Source organism: Myodes glareolus, chromosome 1 (genome assembly GCF_982192425.1).
Source record: "Myodes glareolus chromosome 1, mMyoGla1.1, whole genome shotgun sequence".
Lineage (NCBI taxonomy): Eukaryota > Metazoa > Chordata > Mammalia > Rodentia > Cricetidae > Myodes > Myodes glareolus.
Window position 1 is genome coordinate 112,532,317 of NC_142026.1, and position 17,211 is coordinate 112,549,527.

The following is a 17,211-nucleotide window of genomic DNA, read 5'->3' on the forward strand; positions in this document are numbered from 1 at the left end:
GCACCACTGCAGCTGGGACAAATACGAAAATCCTTAACATGGCAAAGATGACAGAATTTGACCCATCCCCGCCTTTCCAGTTTTCTCCCTTTAATTCTTCCCACTCCTCATGATGGCCCTTCCTCCAGGTCTTAATAGTTCGTGGTCTAAACTTGTTAGTACATTGAACTCATTTTCAGCAGGAGGAATACATTAAGCAGGCTCATATTTACATATAAGAGCTTTAAGCATAAGGAAAATGAACCAACGATATAAAACAGTTAACTTCAAAGAAATCTAAGTGATTAGCAGCCTTTAAAGAGTTTATCCTCGTTAATACTCAGGAAAATCAGCTATTAGGTATTGCTATTTTTTTTGTATCTCAAGTTATCAGAAGGTACTATTGTCATCTTCATCGCTTTATTTTGTATTAAGACTGTTTTGCCTGCACATATGTCTGTGCATCACCCATGTTGCCTGGAGCCCACAGAGGTCAGAAGAGGGCAGCAGATCTCCTGCAACTGGAGTTGCAGACAGTTATGACCCATCGTATAGTTGGGAGAAACAAAGGCCAGTGTGCTTAACCACTGATCCATGTCTAGCCCTTGCCAAAACTTTTTTATAAAATCCCTTCGTGACTTTATAAAATAGCACTTGTGTATGATCACAGCCTTGTTTAATATGCTCAGATAAATATATGAATTCAACAGCCTAGATAAACTTAACAGTGATTATGGTTATGGGTGACTTTTGTTTTCCTTTTGAGTGTTTCATATATAATCAGAAATGGCTTTTTTTTTAATTGCATTGCGGTGTGTGGTGGCATGTGCTTTTAGTCCCACCACTTGGGAAACAGTGGCAGAATCTGTGAGTTTGAGACCAGATGGGTCTACAAAATGAGTTTCAGGCAGTTAGGGCTATCTACTGAGACTCTGTCTCAAAAAGGGGTGAAAATACATACATTCATATAGAGAGAGTTTGGGAAAGACAGACAGTGTCTCTTTCCTTTTCTGTTGCCTAGACAGACTACTCTGAAAGCAACCTAAGGGAGACAAGATTTCTTTTGGTTCACAATTCACAGCTACAGGAGCTTAGGGCAGCTGATCACATCACATCCTTGCCCAAGGCCAGAGACTGAGGAGAGCGCTGCACTCACCTTCCTTGCTCCTGTTTAAGGAGTCCAGGGTCCAGCCTGGGGATGGTGCCATCCTTAGTGGCACCCATTTTGGTTAACCCAGTCAAGGTAATCCCTCCCATCTTGCCCAGAGGCACATCTTCTAGGTGATGCTAGGTGCCATCTAGTTGACAATTGAGATTAACTATCACAGAGTTTACTTAAAATATTAAGAAATATATCTAAGATAAATTTTGTCTGTGCATAGTAAGGAGTTGGTATATCTTTAGGCTTGAACCCCCAAATTTAAATTTTTGTTTAATAAAATGTGGATGGCTCTTGGTTCATCTTATAAAGGTACAAAACCTGTATTCTGTAGAAAGCATATTCAAGTTTAAATTTCTTGTCCCTGGCTAGCAGTGGTTATAGTAAAATCCAGTCCTGGGATGCAGGGTAGTGGCAGCAAGCCACAGCTCCCAGGAGTCAGCTGCACAGCCTGGAGGGGACTCTCCTAGTAGTGATCTCATCCAGAAAAGGAACAGCATTTAAATCTCTCCCAGTGCCTTTTAGAAACCATTGCCTAAAGATATCATTGACTAAAGCATTAAATAAACTTATATTTATGTTGCTTTGTGTGTATTTTCAATAGATAGGTGCCAACAATCCAGAGAATTATTTTTAATAAGAAATAGTCTCTGTAACTCTCTGGAGTTTTATCACATTTAATCTTCTTTCATTTCTATGTATTTATCTGTGTGTGCCCACATAGCCATGTGAAGTGTGTGGGGTCAGACAGAAGACAGCTGGCTGGAGTTCTCTCCTTCTACCATGTGGGGCGCAGGAATGGAACTCAGATTGTCTGGCTTGGTGGCAGCAAGAGCCTTTACCTACCGAGCCATCTCTCTGGCCTTCTCTGTAGAGTATTTAAAAAACAAACAAAAACATGATAATCATTTTGTTGCAAGTTATCTACATGAATGTCACCTTTTTCCAGTCTTTGGACTGTTTGTTTGTGAGGCAGGTCTCAGTTTGTGTAGCCCACGTTGACCCTGAACCTGCAATGATCTTCCAGGTGCTGGGTTACAGGTAGTAGTGTTTACATTTAGAATAAGAAATACAGTTAGTAGGAAGAGATGCGCATGCATAGTGAATATTAACTTTGTTTAATGTAATGAGCAGTGTTTGCTTCAGCACTTACTCAATGTTTTATGTAATACTGGTGACATAGCCTTTGGCTTTTTGTGTGAGTCCAGGCATACTATAAATTCTTTTCTTGCATTGCTGTGCAAAAAAAAAAAAAACACCACCAACAACAACCTTAATCTTGAGTACTGATGCCTAAGGTATAAGCTCTTGAGACAAGTACAGGAATGACTTCATGATAGAATGTCACCTGCCAGAGAAGCTAAAGGTCTCAGTTCACCTATGTGGCAGTGCTGTGGCCCCTTTCCCCCCTGCTGCCCCTCGAACAGGAAGGTGGGGTAAAGGGAGTAATAGGAAGTTTATCCTTGAGGTGATATATCTAAAATGACAAGAGTTCTGGAATTAAATGGAGTTGTCTGTATAATTCCTGAATTTGTCTTTATTATGTCTCCATCTTTTCCCCTTAGACACTCATCTTTGAATAGATTTGTGTGGCAATATTTCGGACATTGAGAGCTACCTGTGTAACATGAAGGGTTCTGCTTGTTGAGGTTTCTGTCCCACCTGGCACCCCACAACCAGCATACCCCAAAGAAAATCATACAGAGGATTCCATAAGATTATAAAACTGATTTGCCTGTTAACTTATTCTTCTTGTTAACTCTTGTAGTTTATATTAACCCATTATTCTGATCTATGTTAGCCATATGGCTTGGTACCTTTTTCAGCTGTCAGCTCACATATTGCTTCTTCATTGATTTGGGCAGGAATGGTGGAGGGAGCGTCCTGCATCCCAGAATTCTCCTGTTCTCATTGCATCACCTGTACTTCCTGTCTGGTTTTCCCGCCTATACTTCCTGCCTGGCCAATCAGCATTTATTTAAAATATGACTGACAGATTACAGACAATTCTCCCGCACCACACCTGGACCCCAGAAAACATGTTACTGGGCTTTGATATGGAAGAATTTGTGTATTAAGTTAAAGTTGATCATATATATAACATTCTCTCTTGAATACTTGTGTAAATGTCTAAAAATCATTGTGTATGTCTGCGTGATCACTTCAGTATCTCACCTAACAAAATTCACGGTAATTCCCTAGCATCACCTGAATCCATTAGATCTGCATAGAACATTGATGCTGCCCTTTAAATATTTTTTATACTGGTTTTTCAAAGACTTTTTACATGGATGCTTCTTGTTACTTTTAATTTTAAAGGTAGACTTTATGTTTTTCAGTGTTAAGTATTTTATTGGTGTACTTTAGTGGATTGGCCAAGGAATCAAACTTTTTTAGAGACACACAATAAATAGTTTAGGCCTGTGAGTCTTACTTAGAACCATTGGCTTGTGCTGTAGTTACTATGGAAACGGGAGCATGGCTGAGTTCCAGGAAAACTTTTACTAACTAGGTACTGGTCCATTGACTGTTGTTTGTTGACCCCTGCCTAACCTGTTAGGATCTGGTTCTTTTCATCTGTTACTGTAATGACTGAATTTTCTGTCAGCCCTTTCAAAAATGTTCAGTTACCATATTTTACTGTAACTCTGCTGACAGCTTTGGAGCACGCTACTTACTGTGTTCTTCATAGTGATACTTGACCCTCCCTTTGCTGTACATATAGTATCACCAGGTCACAGAAGAGGAGCTGAGGACTTGGAGAGAGCTGGTGACTGACCAGTGTCACAAAACTAATGCAGGCATCATGACAGAGCCTTCCTCCGCAGCTGATGCTGCATCTCAGAGAGGGGGAAGAACATGCTTTTTTCTTTTAAGGGAAAATAAGATTTTTTTTGTCTTGTTTTCAGGGGACTGTTGACTCTTGGGTAGTGTGGTGGAATCAGGAAGTGAGATGGATGTTTTCCCATCTACTGTTTGGGATAGAGAATACAATGTTGGTCTGGAACTGGGTTAGTTTGTCTGACTTGGGGAAGAGGGCTCTCTTGGGACTGTGTGGTGCTGTAACTTGGTCTGTTACAGTCTTGCCCTATTTTTGCCACTTCTCAGATTATGGATGCTACTTTTGTGATCAAGTCTTCAAGGCTACTCCAACATCCACAGCTGCAATGCTAGTCTCTTGGGGGTAGCGAGATTCTTCTGTTGTGCAGGAGCAGATTTATTTAGTTTTACTTTTTTGGTCCTCCATTGGATGTTAGGTTATTTTTGCTTTGTTTTTATGATGGTGTTTATTGTGGCCTCTCAGTTTAAATTCACGTGGAAAATGTGTGGAAAATTTGTCATCAGAGCCGAGAGGTGGCAGTGTTTTCCACACCATCCAAGGTTGCAGTTGCTGAAGTAACTTTGCAGTAAATACCAACCACCAGGCTAGAAAGCCAGAGACCTAGATATAGGTGCTGTATTGTCCAATCTCTGCACGGGGCAGGCTGTGTTGTCCATACAGTCCCTACACAGGGTGGGGAGGCAGTATTGTCCATACAGTCTCTACACAGGGCAGGCTCTGTTGTCCATACATACAGTCACTGCACAGGGGAAGGCCTGTTTCCACAACACACTGTATAGACTGCTGGGAACATGGCATCTCAGGAAAACAGGACGGCTGTAATTTTAAACACTGTATTTGGAGATATTTGACAAATCAAACTCAGACGAGGGGGTTACTTGAAAAATGAGACAAAATGTGTGATCAAGTCATTTTATAATGTAAATCCTCGGTAGTGAATATGCAAGTTGTTGATACTTAAAAATAGAAATAACTGAATTTTTTAACAATAACTCTAACATGTACTAATTGATTTAAAAATTCAGATTCAAAGCTGGATGGTGGTGGAGCCCACCTTTAATCCCAGCACTCGGGAGGCAGAGGCAAGGGGATCTCTGCGAGTTCCAACATGGTCTACAAGAGGTAGTTCCAGAACAGGCTCCAAAGCTACAGATAAACCCTGTCTCGAATAAACAAGTAAATAAATTCAGATTCAAGACTGGGATATAGCTCAGTTGGTAGATTACAGGTTCAAGTTCATCCTCAGGTACATTAAGGCCAACCTAGGCTACATAAAAGCCTTGCTCAAAAAACAAAAATGAAATCCAGATTCTACTGAAAAGGAGGGGGGAAAATATAATGTGCTAATTTTCTGAATAAAGAAGTTAACATTTATATATATATATATATATATATATATATATATACACTATATATTTACATATGTAAAACAACCTGAACTCCCATCAGGATCCCATACTAGTTAAATGTCTGTGTGTACAGGTGTCAACAAGGCCAAAGCCCTTGGTTCCCCTGGATCTGGAGTTACAGATGTCTGGGAGCTTCCTGATATGGGTGCTGGGAACTGAACTCATGCCCTCTGGAAGAGCAGCAAGTGCTCTTCACCTTTGAGCTGTCCCTACACTAACATACAGCATGAACCTCCATCTAAGCATTTGTATTTTATACTGTTCACAAAATAGTTGTTGGGCCTGAAGAGATGGCTCAGTGACTAAGTGTACTCACTGCTTCTGCAGAGGACCTGAGTTCAGATCCCAGCACCCCTATGGTGGCTTACAACCACATGTAATTCCAGGTCCAAGGGAATCTAACCTTTGGGGACTCCTACACACACGTGGCACACAGACATAAGATTTATACACACACATACATAAAATATATTTCAAGTCCCTTTTAGATGTGGACAGCATGTCTGTGTTGTTACCAATGTCTATGTATAATCTCACTTATTCTCTGCTTGGCTCAGTCACTACCAATTCTCAGCAATTCCATGAGTTCATACATATATTAAATTTTGTTACTCAAAATAATTCATCAAGAAAAACAGTAACAGAAAATTTTAAATGCTATTAGAATTGACGGGCAATAAAAACATACAACAAATAAAGTAACCCACACCAGGTAATAGTGGCCTTCGATGTTTATACAAAGTAGAGAGGAGAAGTTCAAGCTTAAGTATTTTTCAATGTAAGAGATTAGGAAATGAGTTGAGCAAATCTAGGAGAGAAGATAAGCATGGGCCGAAAAAATCAGGAGAGGATCAACTCAGCCAGAGCAGAAGGACATCAGCAATGTGTGAGAGACAGAGAAGCATGGGGGAGCCACACCAGAGACAGCGGTGAGTGCTGCGGTGGCCAGGGCTTGTAGTGACCAGTAAGAAAGCAGGAGAAATTCTATACACTGGAAATTAAAAAGTAGAAGATACATAATTTTAATTTAGCACAACTACAGAAGACTTCAGTTGTCCTAAAACACTTGTTAACAATACTGGTTTTCAAAATGAATAAAACTAGTTTTCGAGAAATCTCAAGCAAATGACAGGTTCAAATATTTTGAAAATAAACTCTTTTATATTGTTTTCTAGAGAATTGTAAATAATAAGAAACTACTCCAATTTTTCTGAGACTTGATACTCAGTACAATACAAAAAGTATGTGTATATATGTGTGTATACATATATATACTATAATTATAACTTAAAATTCTACTTATAAATGTGGATACATTAACCTTAAGTCAAGGATTAAAGAAAGCTCAGATGTATACTTGAAAAGAAAACGAAAGTCCAAACACGTAAGAAAACTACGGTGAAATTAAGGTGTGGTTGATGAATAGATTTGAATACTATATGATTGTACACGTGTTTATTTCTCAGTTTTCTGAGACAGGGTCATACTATGTAGCCCAGACTGGCCTCAAACCTGGGGCAGGCCTCCTGTCCTAGCCTTCTAAATGCAGGAATTATCAGCATGTGCCACTGTGCCAGTCACATAATTGAATTCTTATATACAATACTGGTTTTTTATCTTGTACCTGCAAGGACTCAGTAATAACTGGACATTGGGACCACAAAATCTAGCCCTTGAGTGTAATGTTCTTGGATTCTTACTGTAACTATAGCACACCTAGAACATAGGGGTAGATCCTTGCATGTGAAAGTATCTCATTTTTAAGGATTGAAAGTTATTTAAAGATAATATGTTATATCTATTGTGGCATTTTTAGTGGTAAGAAGAGATTTGATTCTTGTAATATTTGAAATTATATTTCTTGCATTTTAGTTTTAAGATTATTTGTGGAAAACAAATTAGTGGAACATTTAAGTTCAGTGACTTTATTTTGTTTGATTTCCCAGGATGTGATCTTCGTGGTGGAAAACTAAGTCTTTAAACTACCCCAATGGATGCAGACAGTGATGTTGCATTGGACATTCTAATTACAAATGTAGTCTGTGTTTTTAGAACAAGATGCCATTTGAACTTGAGGAAGATTGCTTTGGAGGGAGCAAATGTCATTTATAAGCGTGACGTTGGAGTAAGTATCAGAATTTCCTTGTGTCCTATACAGCCTGATCTGGCAGTGCTGGGAATGATACTATATGAACAGGGAATTTATGAGCACCTTGCTCCATGTTAGTTGGAATTGACGAGGGAGCCCTGTAGAAGTGGCCCTTCTCATGAAGATGGCCACTCACTCTGAGTCTTGGTGGCTTTATATCCTAGTATATTTATTTTTATTGTATGTAAATTTCCTGTTCCATTTTAGTTAGCTAAGACATTTTTAATAATAAATTGCTAATTCATATTCTAACCTAGATTTAAGAGTTTATGTTTTGTGACACCTACTACATTTGTGCCTGGTGGTGGTGGCACACACCTTTATCCCAGTGTTTGGGAGGCAGAGTTCGGTGAATCTCTAGTTTGAGGCCAGCCTGGTCTACAGATTGAGTTCCAAGACAGCCAGGGATACACAGAGAAACCCTGTCTTGAACCACCCCTCCCCAAAGAAACTATTACATTTCAAAGTGATAGTGTTATTAATAAAGAACAAAATCTTCATGATTCGATGTCAGCTTTATAAATGACAGTAGGTGTGCATCTGGCTTTGATAAAATACATATTGAGAAGTGCAGCTAATGAGCATTAGAAGTGTGAGAAATGCAAACTAGAACTACACCAAGATTCCATCTCATCTAATCAAAAAATACTGGTGTTTGGTGACTTTTCTATTGTTGGGAGGCACCATGACCAAAGCAGTTTATAGAAGAGTTTATTGGAGACTTACAGCTTCAGGGGTTTAAGATCCTCATGGTAGGAGGCATCCAGCAGATAGCAAGCAGGCATTGGGCTGGAACAGTAGTTGAGAGCCCATTCTTGATCCACAAGCATGAGGAAGAGTTGGGGGTCAGGGAGAGACTGACACTGGGAATAGCATGGGCTTGTGAATCCCAAAAGCCAGCCCTCAGTGACACACCTCTTCCAACAAGGCTACATTTCCTAATCCTTCCCAAACAGTTCCACCAACTGAGGATCAAGTATTCAAGCATAGGAGCCTATGGGTCATTCTCATTTGAACCACAACTGTCAAAGACGTGGACAGAAAAGGTTGGGGGAAGGTAGACTCTTACACACTGCTGAACTGTAAATTGAGGGTCTATGAAAATAGCTACGTTGCGGAATCAGTCTAGATGTCTGTAAAGAAAACATGGCATAAATGTACAGTGAGTATGTCGTTTCTTGGGGAAAGGATGCAATGAAGGTCACCCTGTAAAGTAAAATAAGCTAGACTCAGAAAAATAAATATCACATACTTTCTCTAATTTGCGGATTCTGGGTTTTCTAATGGATAAACCATACAAGCACAACATACATACATATGTAATACATTAAAAGGAGGACTGGAAAAAGAAAGACTATTTGAAGTGGGAGCAGGGAGAAAGGAAAGAGTATGGATCATGAATATGGTGAGAGTCCATGAAATACTTACTAATTAAAGAAATTGCCTTCTAAAACCCAGCACTGTAAAATGACTATTCACAAATTTTTAAATGGAGGATTAAGGAGATGGCTTAGTGGGTAAATCACATGTTGTACAAAGTTGATGTGTTAGGATGCCCAGAACCCATGTAAATCTAGATGCAGTCATGAATGTTGTTCTGTGCAGAGAAGTAAAGCAGAGATGAAATCCCTGGAAGTCCATGGGCAGCCTGCCAGTGAGTAACAGGAGAGACTATCTCAGTGGGAGCAGGGACTAAAACACACCAAGGTACACGCCTGCACAAACATATACATGAACATACATATATCATCGACAACACACACACACAAACTTTTTTTAAGTTAGGAATGTATTTCAAGACCCAGTTTAAGTTCTAAAAACTAAATGCCAGTGTACCCTAGGTAAATTATCTCAAGTTCTTATAACTAGAAACTAAATGTGCATTGGTGTGGAGGTGTCAGATCCCCTGGAAATGGAGTCCAGACAGTTGTGCGCTGCCATGTGGGTGCTGGGAATGATCCCTGGTCCTCTGGCCAAGCAGCCAGTGCTCTACACCATCTCTCCAGCCCCATCATTTTACTGCTTCTTAGTTGTCTGAAAATTTACAACATATTTTATTTTGGGTGTTCTCTTGATCTTTGGCAAATTTTAAGTCTTCCTCAGATTGAATTGTGTTCTAGTTTAATCATTTCCATATAATCAAGCAAGGAAAGAACTCTGCAGAGAGAGATGTGTACAGACCTTTTTCTTAGGTCTGTTTATACACTTGTAACTCAGTCTTTAGACTTCATTGTGTTCTTGCTGAACTTGACTTCAGAATTGTGACGTATATAAGCTTAGTGTCACAAGTGGGCATTAGACGGGCACATGGGACAGAACTGTCTGAAGAGTAATGCTTATTTAGATGATTGAATTTTCTTTTTCTAGAAAGTATTAATGAAGCTTAGAAAACCTAGAATTACAGCTACAATTTGGTCCTCAGGAAAAATTATTTGCACTGGAGCAACAAGGTGAGTGCTACCTGGGTGAGCATTAGCTCTGCTTTGCTCTTCATGGGGAGGACGTTTCCAGGGCTGGGACCACAGATGCAGCTGATGATGCTTTCAGTGTAGAGTGCATTGTCTGCCACTGATCATCTTTTTCTACTTCATCTGCAGTGAAGAAGAAGCTAAATTTGGTGCCAGACGTTTAGCCCGTAGTCTGCAGAAACTAGGTTTTCAGGTAACATTTTCCAAAAATATGCATACTGCACATGTTCAAGGGTTTAATTTTATAAAGTTAAAAAGTTTAATTGACTAAACAAATCTTGAGAATTTGGTAACCAAATATGGCTCTGTGGGGGTTTGGGAAAGATCCTGATTTTCCCTTAGTTGCTTTGCCATAGTGACCTGTTTACTTGCAAGTTAATGCTGTTTGAACTCGAGTTTTCCCACTGTCTCTACCACACACATACATTCATAAGCGTCTTTTGGTCCCTGAAGGTGGTGGCCCACACCTTTAATCCCGAGCACTCGGGAGGAAGAGGCAGGTGGATCTCTGTGAGTTTTGAGACCAGCCTGGTCTACAGAGAGAGTTCCAGGCAGGGCTGTTACCTAGAGAAACCCTGTCAGGATGGAGAGAACAGTAGAGTCCTGTTGATGCAGACGTAGTGGGTGGCGCCCTCTCCTGTGTAATGTCACCTGTTGCCGGCTTGTAAAGGGTAAACAAAATTACTACTTTCAATGTGGCCTTGGTAGGTCCTGTTCAAGGGAGTAAATAAAAGAGGAAGATGAGATGTCCTTGAAGAGGTAGGTGTTCTCAGCCAGGGCTGTAGAAGAGAGTGGACTGCAGTGAGGAGCAGGGACCACTGTGTATGAGGAAGTGGCAGAGGCTTAAAAGTGTAGCTGTGGTGTGCATCTAGCTTCCAGCTGCTCTGTGCAACACCGGGTGGGGTAATAGTTGTCACCTAGAACTGTGGTTTGGAGAGGAAATGTTTGACTGAGTGTGTGTGTGTGTGTGTGTGTATCACAGTGGTAGAGACTTGCCCGGAATGTATAAGGCATTGAGTTTAATCCCCAGTACCTCCCTACACAGAGAGACTGAAAAGGAAAAGGAGAAATATTTTTTAAAAAGGTAACAGTTGAAGAAATTGGTAGGAGTAGCTATTAATGTTAAGAAAATAGTACTTTCACACAGGGTGGTGGCACACACATTTAATCCTAGCACTCAGGAGGCAGAGGCAAGTGAATATCTGAGTTTGAGGCCAGCCTGGTCTGCAGAGCTAGTTCCAGAACAGCCAGGGTTATACAGAGAAACCCTGTCTCAAAACAAAACAAAACATTTTTTTTAAAAAAAAAAAATATTACTTGCAGCTTGAAATTTCTTTCCCTAGCATAAGCTTACAAGTATGGAGAGAAATCTCCACTAGTTAAAGGAGATTTTGACTGGATCATCACAAGAAATGACAATCTACCTGAGCCCACAGAAATGCCTTTACATTGAATTTAAGAGCCCAGCCTTCACTCTGTGTATTGAATTCCTTAAGTGACAGCTTTTCCATTCTGACTCTCGAATTCCTTGCTTTTAACTCCTTTCCTTTTCTTGTTCTTTATTCAGTTTTAAATATTCCATTTTCAATATTAAGACTAAGTTATACATAAAATTTAAATGCTGACATATATAATTTTAATTATACAAATACCATTTTAAAATGGTGATATTGAGGGTTTTCAATTAGTACAGGTTGCTATAATTAGCACTTTTTTGTATGTACTTCAAAATAATTTATGGAGTTCTACTTCTCTCCCGTAGGTAATTTTTACAGATTTTAAGGTTGTGAATGTTTTGGCAGTTTGTAACATGCCCTTTGAAATCCGTTTGCCAGAATTCACCAAGAACAATAGACCTCATGCCAGGTAGGTCTTTGAAGAACCAAGATAACATACAAACTTTGAAGCTGTCATTGAGTATAAATAACAAAACATAACTGTGTTTTTATATAGCTATGAACCTGAACTTCATCCTGCCGTGTGCTATCGGATAAAATCTCTGAGAGCTACATTACAGATATTTTCAACAGGAAGCATCACAGTGACAGGTAATCTATGACATGAACCACAATTGCTCTGCACAGATGATAAAAGGGATACCCGTTTTATGATTCACTGATAGGAAGAACGTGTAGTGGGCATCCTTAGCACTTGGATCTCTGAGTTCCAGGACAGCCAGGCTACATAGAGAAACCCTGTCTCAAAAACAAGCAAAATAAGAAGAGTTTCTGATTTGTCTCCTATAGTCACTTCTTTTACACTTCCTAGGAAGTCAGTCCCCTTCTTCAGGCACTGTGGGTTCGTTATTTCTTATATCTGCTCTGTGCTGTGCTTGTCTTGTGTCTGTGCCTTCATTATCATCCTAATGAGGCTCATTCTCAGAGTCCCATGTGGTTGTCTTTTCCTCCCGTACTCCCAGTGTTGTACCTAGTGCACAGCGTACTCTCTGCGGTCATTTGGGTAAGAATATTCTAGACTGTGTGTGCACACGTGCGTGTGCTCGTAAACATATAAACATGATATATTGCATTTAATTACCTAGAAAAAAAACTATTTTTATGAACTCTGGAGATAAGTGAAATTTTCCAATATAGTTGACTTTTGTCTGTTATGTTCTCCATGTGTTTCATTATCTCTTTTGAACCTTTCAAGGAGTTGGAAGGGGTTGCTTCACTAGGCTTGCATGTCCAGGAAGGCATTAGCTTGCAGGCTGAGTTTTAAGTGCACGGTGATGATAAATTATACTTGGACATTGCTTAGGAGTCAAGCTCCTAAAACAAAATTGAGCTAAGATAGATTCCTTAGTCTTCTTGAATTTTGCTTCTTTGGTTGATGCGGGAGAATTGTCTGTATTCTGTCAATCATATTTTAAATAAACGCTGATTGGCCAGGCAGGAAGTATAGGCAGGTCAACCAGACAGAGGAAGTACAGGCAGGGTGATGGGAACAGAAGAATGCTGGGAAGGAGGAAACCCATTCCTCAGCAGTCCAGCCCAGACCACCGAAGCAACAACATGTGACCTGCCCTGCTGTGAAAAGTACCAAGCCATGTGGCTAGCATAGATAAGAACAATGGGTTAATATAAGCTACAAGAGCTAATAAAAAGACTGAGCTAATGGGCCAATCAGTTTATAACCTAATGTAGACTCTGTGATTTTCTTTGCGGCTTGCCAGCTGTGGGGAACTGGGCAGGGCAGAAACCCCAACAGGCAGGCCCCCTCATGTTACAGAATGGCGCCCAAGGTGGGGCATGAACCCACGACCCTGAGATTAAGAGTCTCAAGAACCCACGACCCTAAGATTAAGAGTCTCATGCTCTGCCGACATTCGGTTTTTAAGAGAACGAAGACTGTGTTTTCCCATCTTCCTGGGGCCTGTCAAAGTCAATTGCCAGGCATCCACCTGAGTCTGGTGGTGGTGCACGCCTTTAATCCCAGCATTTGGGAGGTAAAGACAGGCAGATCTCTGTGAGTTCGAGGCCAATCTGGTCCATAGAGCGAGTTCAGGACATATTCCAAACTACACAGAGAAACCTTGTCTCAAAAAACATATTAAAAAAAAAAAAGCGGGGTGGGGGCAGGTAGTGAGGAACAGTTTCATTTTTCTCAGACTCCAGGTGCTTCTAAACTTCCGAGCCTAGATTTCTGAGACAGCCCAATGTATATATAGTCAAGTTTCTACTAGGTACAGAAAGAAATGTGTGTATGCTGGGTATGGTGGCTCACACCTTTAACCCAGCACTCAGACCGGCAGGTCTTTGTGAGGCCAGTTTGGTCTACATAGTTCCAGGCTATCCAGCACTACATTGTGAGACTAACATCCATCCACTCCCACCCTACCCCCAGAGTATATTCATTGAGTTGATAAAAAAACACTATAACAAATTTAAGAAAATTAACCTGGTTAATTACTATGCCTGTGTGTGTGTGATCATTTCTTTTAAATGTATAATTATTGAATTGATAGATGATCGCTTAAACACCCTAACAAGCTGAAGACAAGTGACCTGTTTTAATTACTCTGCCATGTATACATGTACCTGGAATGTCCTATGAAATGGACCGTTCAACAGTGGGTGGGAGAGTCAGAGAGAATGTGTTGCTCAGTCAGTGTGTAGCTAAGTTTTCATGGCTTTTCAAGAGGTAATTATATACTAGTGAAACAAGTTTTGTTCATAAACTGAAGAAACCATTTCTCCTTTTTAGTGTTTTCTTTGCTCATTTAAATGATCCAGGATTCCGTGGATTATAATTACTTCATAATCAATTACTACACAGCATCGCCTCATCACCTGATGCTTCCCCCCAGAACTCTGCACATTAGATGAGCTCTGAGGGTCCCAGCAGTCACCTCAGTACTAACGTGAGACTAGAGACTTTTTTTTTTCTTACATATAGAGACCCTATATGTAAGAGCCAGTGTTTAAGTAGCGGCATTGTGTCACTTGGCTGGGTCCCTCATGGGCTGTGACCCTCAGCTGCAGTCTAATGTGATGACAATGGCCAACAGGATGGCCTGTATCCAGTCAGTCTGTCCTTCACCCTGTACTGATTGCAGTGCCGTTTGTCCTGCTATGTGGCCAATCAGCTTTTCATACCAGTGACAAAATCCTAAAGCACACGGCTAGGGGAAATGTGTTCTCTGGGTTCTTGCTTTGATTCTCCATGTATGATTTTGTAAGTGCAGTATTTTGAACAGTGGCCTGAGCTTCTAAACCAGGTGTTAAATGTTTAACTCTGTTTTCCTAGAGCTTCTCTTCTGGGCTCCTCTCAATCCTTCTTGGTTTTGTTTACAGGGCCCAACGTAAAGGCAGTGGCCACTGCTGTGGAGCAGGTCTACCCATTTGTGTTCGAAAGCAGGAAGGAAATTTTATAACTCACACTTCATTGGTTAGTCTCTAACTGAGCACCTTGAAACCTGCTGCACATTGGACTCAAAACACAAGGACAACTGGACCAACAGTGACCGAGGGAGTAGACTCCACTCACGGCTACAGTGTAAGCTCCAGTCCCTTTGGATTTTACTTCAAACTTTGCTGTAATATAAAAAGGAAGTTTACAAGACATGACGTTGCTGCTTTTACAAAAGGACATTCTATTTATTTTCGCAGTAATTCTCATGTCCCCACAGGCAGAGCTGTCACAGTGTGCACTACCTTAAAAAATTGTTTTATTGTTGTCATTATTTTCCCAGTTTGAGCTGATGTGTTTATTTGTGAATAGTCTTTTACATTTTTGTATGCTGAATATGGGCACCAAAGAACTTGTAAAAGTTATCTTTTTCAATTGAGTGCACAAATAAAAGTTTGGAAAAGAGCTCTCTTCATATCCGTTCTGTAACTTTTACTCACCATTTTCTCTTTGAAAGGAACTGTATTCATAAGTTTTTAAATTCTATGCAGGCTTAGACTTGAGCTAAAGTGTGTGGGCTTCTTTTTGAAGAGTGTTTGTATATATATATATATATGTGTGTGTGTGTGTGTATGTATGTATGTATGTATGCGTGTATGCTACATGTATATAGTATCTTTTCATGCTCTGTTACCAAATATCAATTAGAATCTTTCTTGCAGACTGGAAATAAAAACTTGTATATAAGCTCTAGGCAACTAGGGTAGAGCTCCACAGATGAACAATGATGTTTTGTGTTAACCAATTTAATTATGGTAGAAAATGATAAATGTCTTTTAAAAGCAAAGGAATTGTAGTTTTAAAGAGGCCTTTTCCTCTCGAGATGGGCATGGGAAGGAAGCTGTACTGGGTTGAACCTCATATTACCTTGGTTATTCTGAAAAGACTCTAGATGGAGGAGTTGAGGTTCTTAGTCTTAGGTTGGTGCTCAAGGCTATACTACAAATCTTGTCAGAAGTTGATAATGTGGTGTTTTAACAAGAAGTGCCCACAAAGTGTGGCTATGCCACTGTGTAGTTAGAGCTGTACTTGATCTCGTCCCTGTCTTCACTTTGTCTTATTAAGTGAAGGTAGAAGTGGGGAGTCTGTGAGCACTGCTCCTAAAGGTTGTGATATCTGTGTGACACAGGGCCTCACCCATGCAGGGCTCTGATGGGAAGGCAGGATCACATGGGTGTCACTGGAAACAGCAGTGGTTTTTCCCTACAAACGAACTAGGTGGAGTCAAAAATTAGATTCTCCACATGCACTAAACTATTTCCCATGAAACTCTAAATTATTAATATAGTTTGAAATGTTTGCAACATCTGAACCTCTGTGTTGAGTAAGTTTTCTACATATTATAATCTCTCACAAGGAGAGCTTAAGCACTGCACTGAACAGTACATAGGATTCTATGCTCCATTTTGTCTTCTAAAAGCCGTCTCATACCCTGCCCTTCACTCCTTCAAAGAGTAGGGCAAAGGCTGACTTTTATACTTGCTTTACTCATAATTAATTCTGATTTTTTTAAGTCTTCAAATTTTTTTAATTGTTTTTACATTTGTTTTTATTTGCTTTGTGATAAGATCATTAGCCAAAATCCTAGCTACCAGGGGGAAAATGCAGTTAGAGGTTAGACTAGAGCACCGAGGTCTTCCCGCCTGCAGTGTTCACAAACACAGAAGTATGTGCGAGCAGAGACTTAGATAGGGAAGGGGCAGATCCAAAGGACGCAACGTGTTCAGTACTCGGTAGCGTGCAAGCCATGCAGATCTGAAGCTTGTGGGAATTATCAGAGGAGCCAAGAAAGCGTGACCAAGTCTGGATGTCCCTGCTGTGTGGGCGCTGCCTGGCAGCTTCCTGGGCAGTCCTCTAAACAGAGCTGGGAAGGAGTGCGTGCGTCTCCTGTCACCTGATTTTCTACAAGTACTGTAAAAAGGTTTTATATAAATAAAAACTGTGAATATATACAGACAAATTTTAAGTATTCCCCCTTTTTATTTTTCAAAACCAAAGGCTTCGTGTGCTGGGGGTAGGGTGGGGCTAATACTGGGTAAAAATTATTTTGAAAACAAAAGTGTTTAGTTCCATAGTTGGGGTAGTAAGAGAACATTAGAACATTTATGGTATGTACACTGAAGTCATTAGTAGTGAGCTGCCTTTGCTTCTTTCTTCTCCATTCACAAGGAATATGAGAGAGCCAAGTATGTGTGTCCATATATATTTAAAATCGAAACACTTAACAATTTTAAAAATATCTTAATCTGATACTTGGAGAGGAAAAAAGAAAAAAGCTCAGGTTGATAACCTGC

General features: G+C 40.1%; 1 protein-coding gene across 4 annotated transcripts in view; it reads left to right on the forward strand.

Annotated features, from left to right (window-relative positions):
- The window catches only part of Tbpl1 (TATA-box binding protein like 1), a 26,968-nt gene extending 11,646 nt beyond the window's left edge, over nt 1-15,322 (forward strand). For 3 of the 4 annotated variants that reach the window (XM_048425498.3, XM_048425496.3, XM_048425497.3), the window contains exons 2-7: nt 7,336-7,514; nt 9,906-9,988; nt 10,136-10,199; nt 11,769-11,872; nt 11,960-12,054; nt 14,803-15,322. In XM_048425498.3, the coding sequence (XP_048281455.1) occupies nt 7,380-7,514; nt 9,906-9,988; nt 10,136-10,199; nt 11,769-11,872; nt 11,960-12,054; nt 14,803-14,882 (561 nt within the window). In that variant the 5' untranslated portion in view covers nt 7,336-7,379 and the 3' untranslated portion in view covers nt 14,883-15,322. The remainder of the gene's footprint in view (nt 1-7,335; nt 7,515-9,905; nt 9,989-10,135; nt 10,200-11,768; nt 11,873-11,959; nt 12,055-14,802) is intronic. The other variant, XM_085689229.2, reaches the window with a different exon arrangement.
- Nucleotides 15,323-17,211: the final 1,889 nt, after the last annotated feature.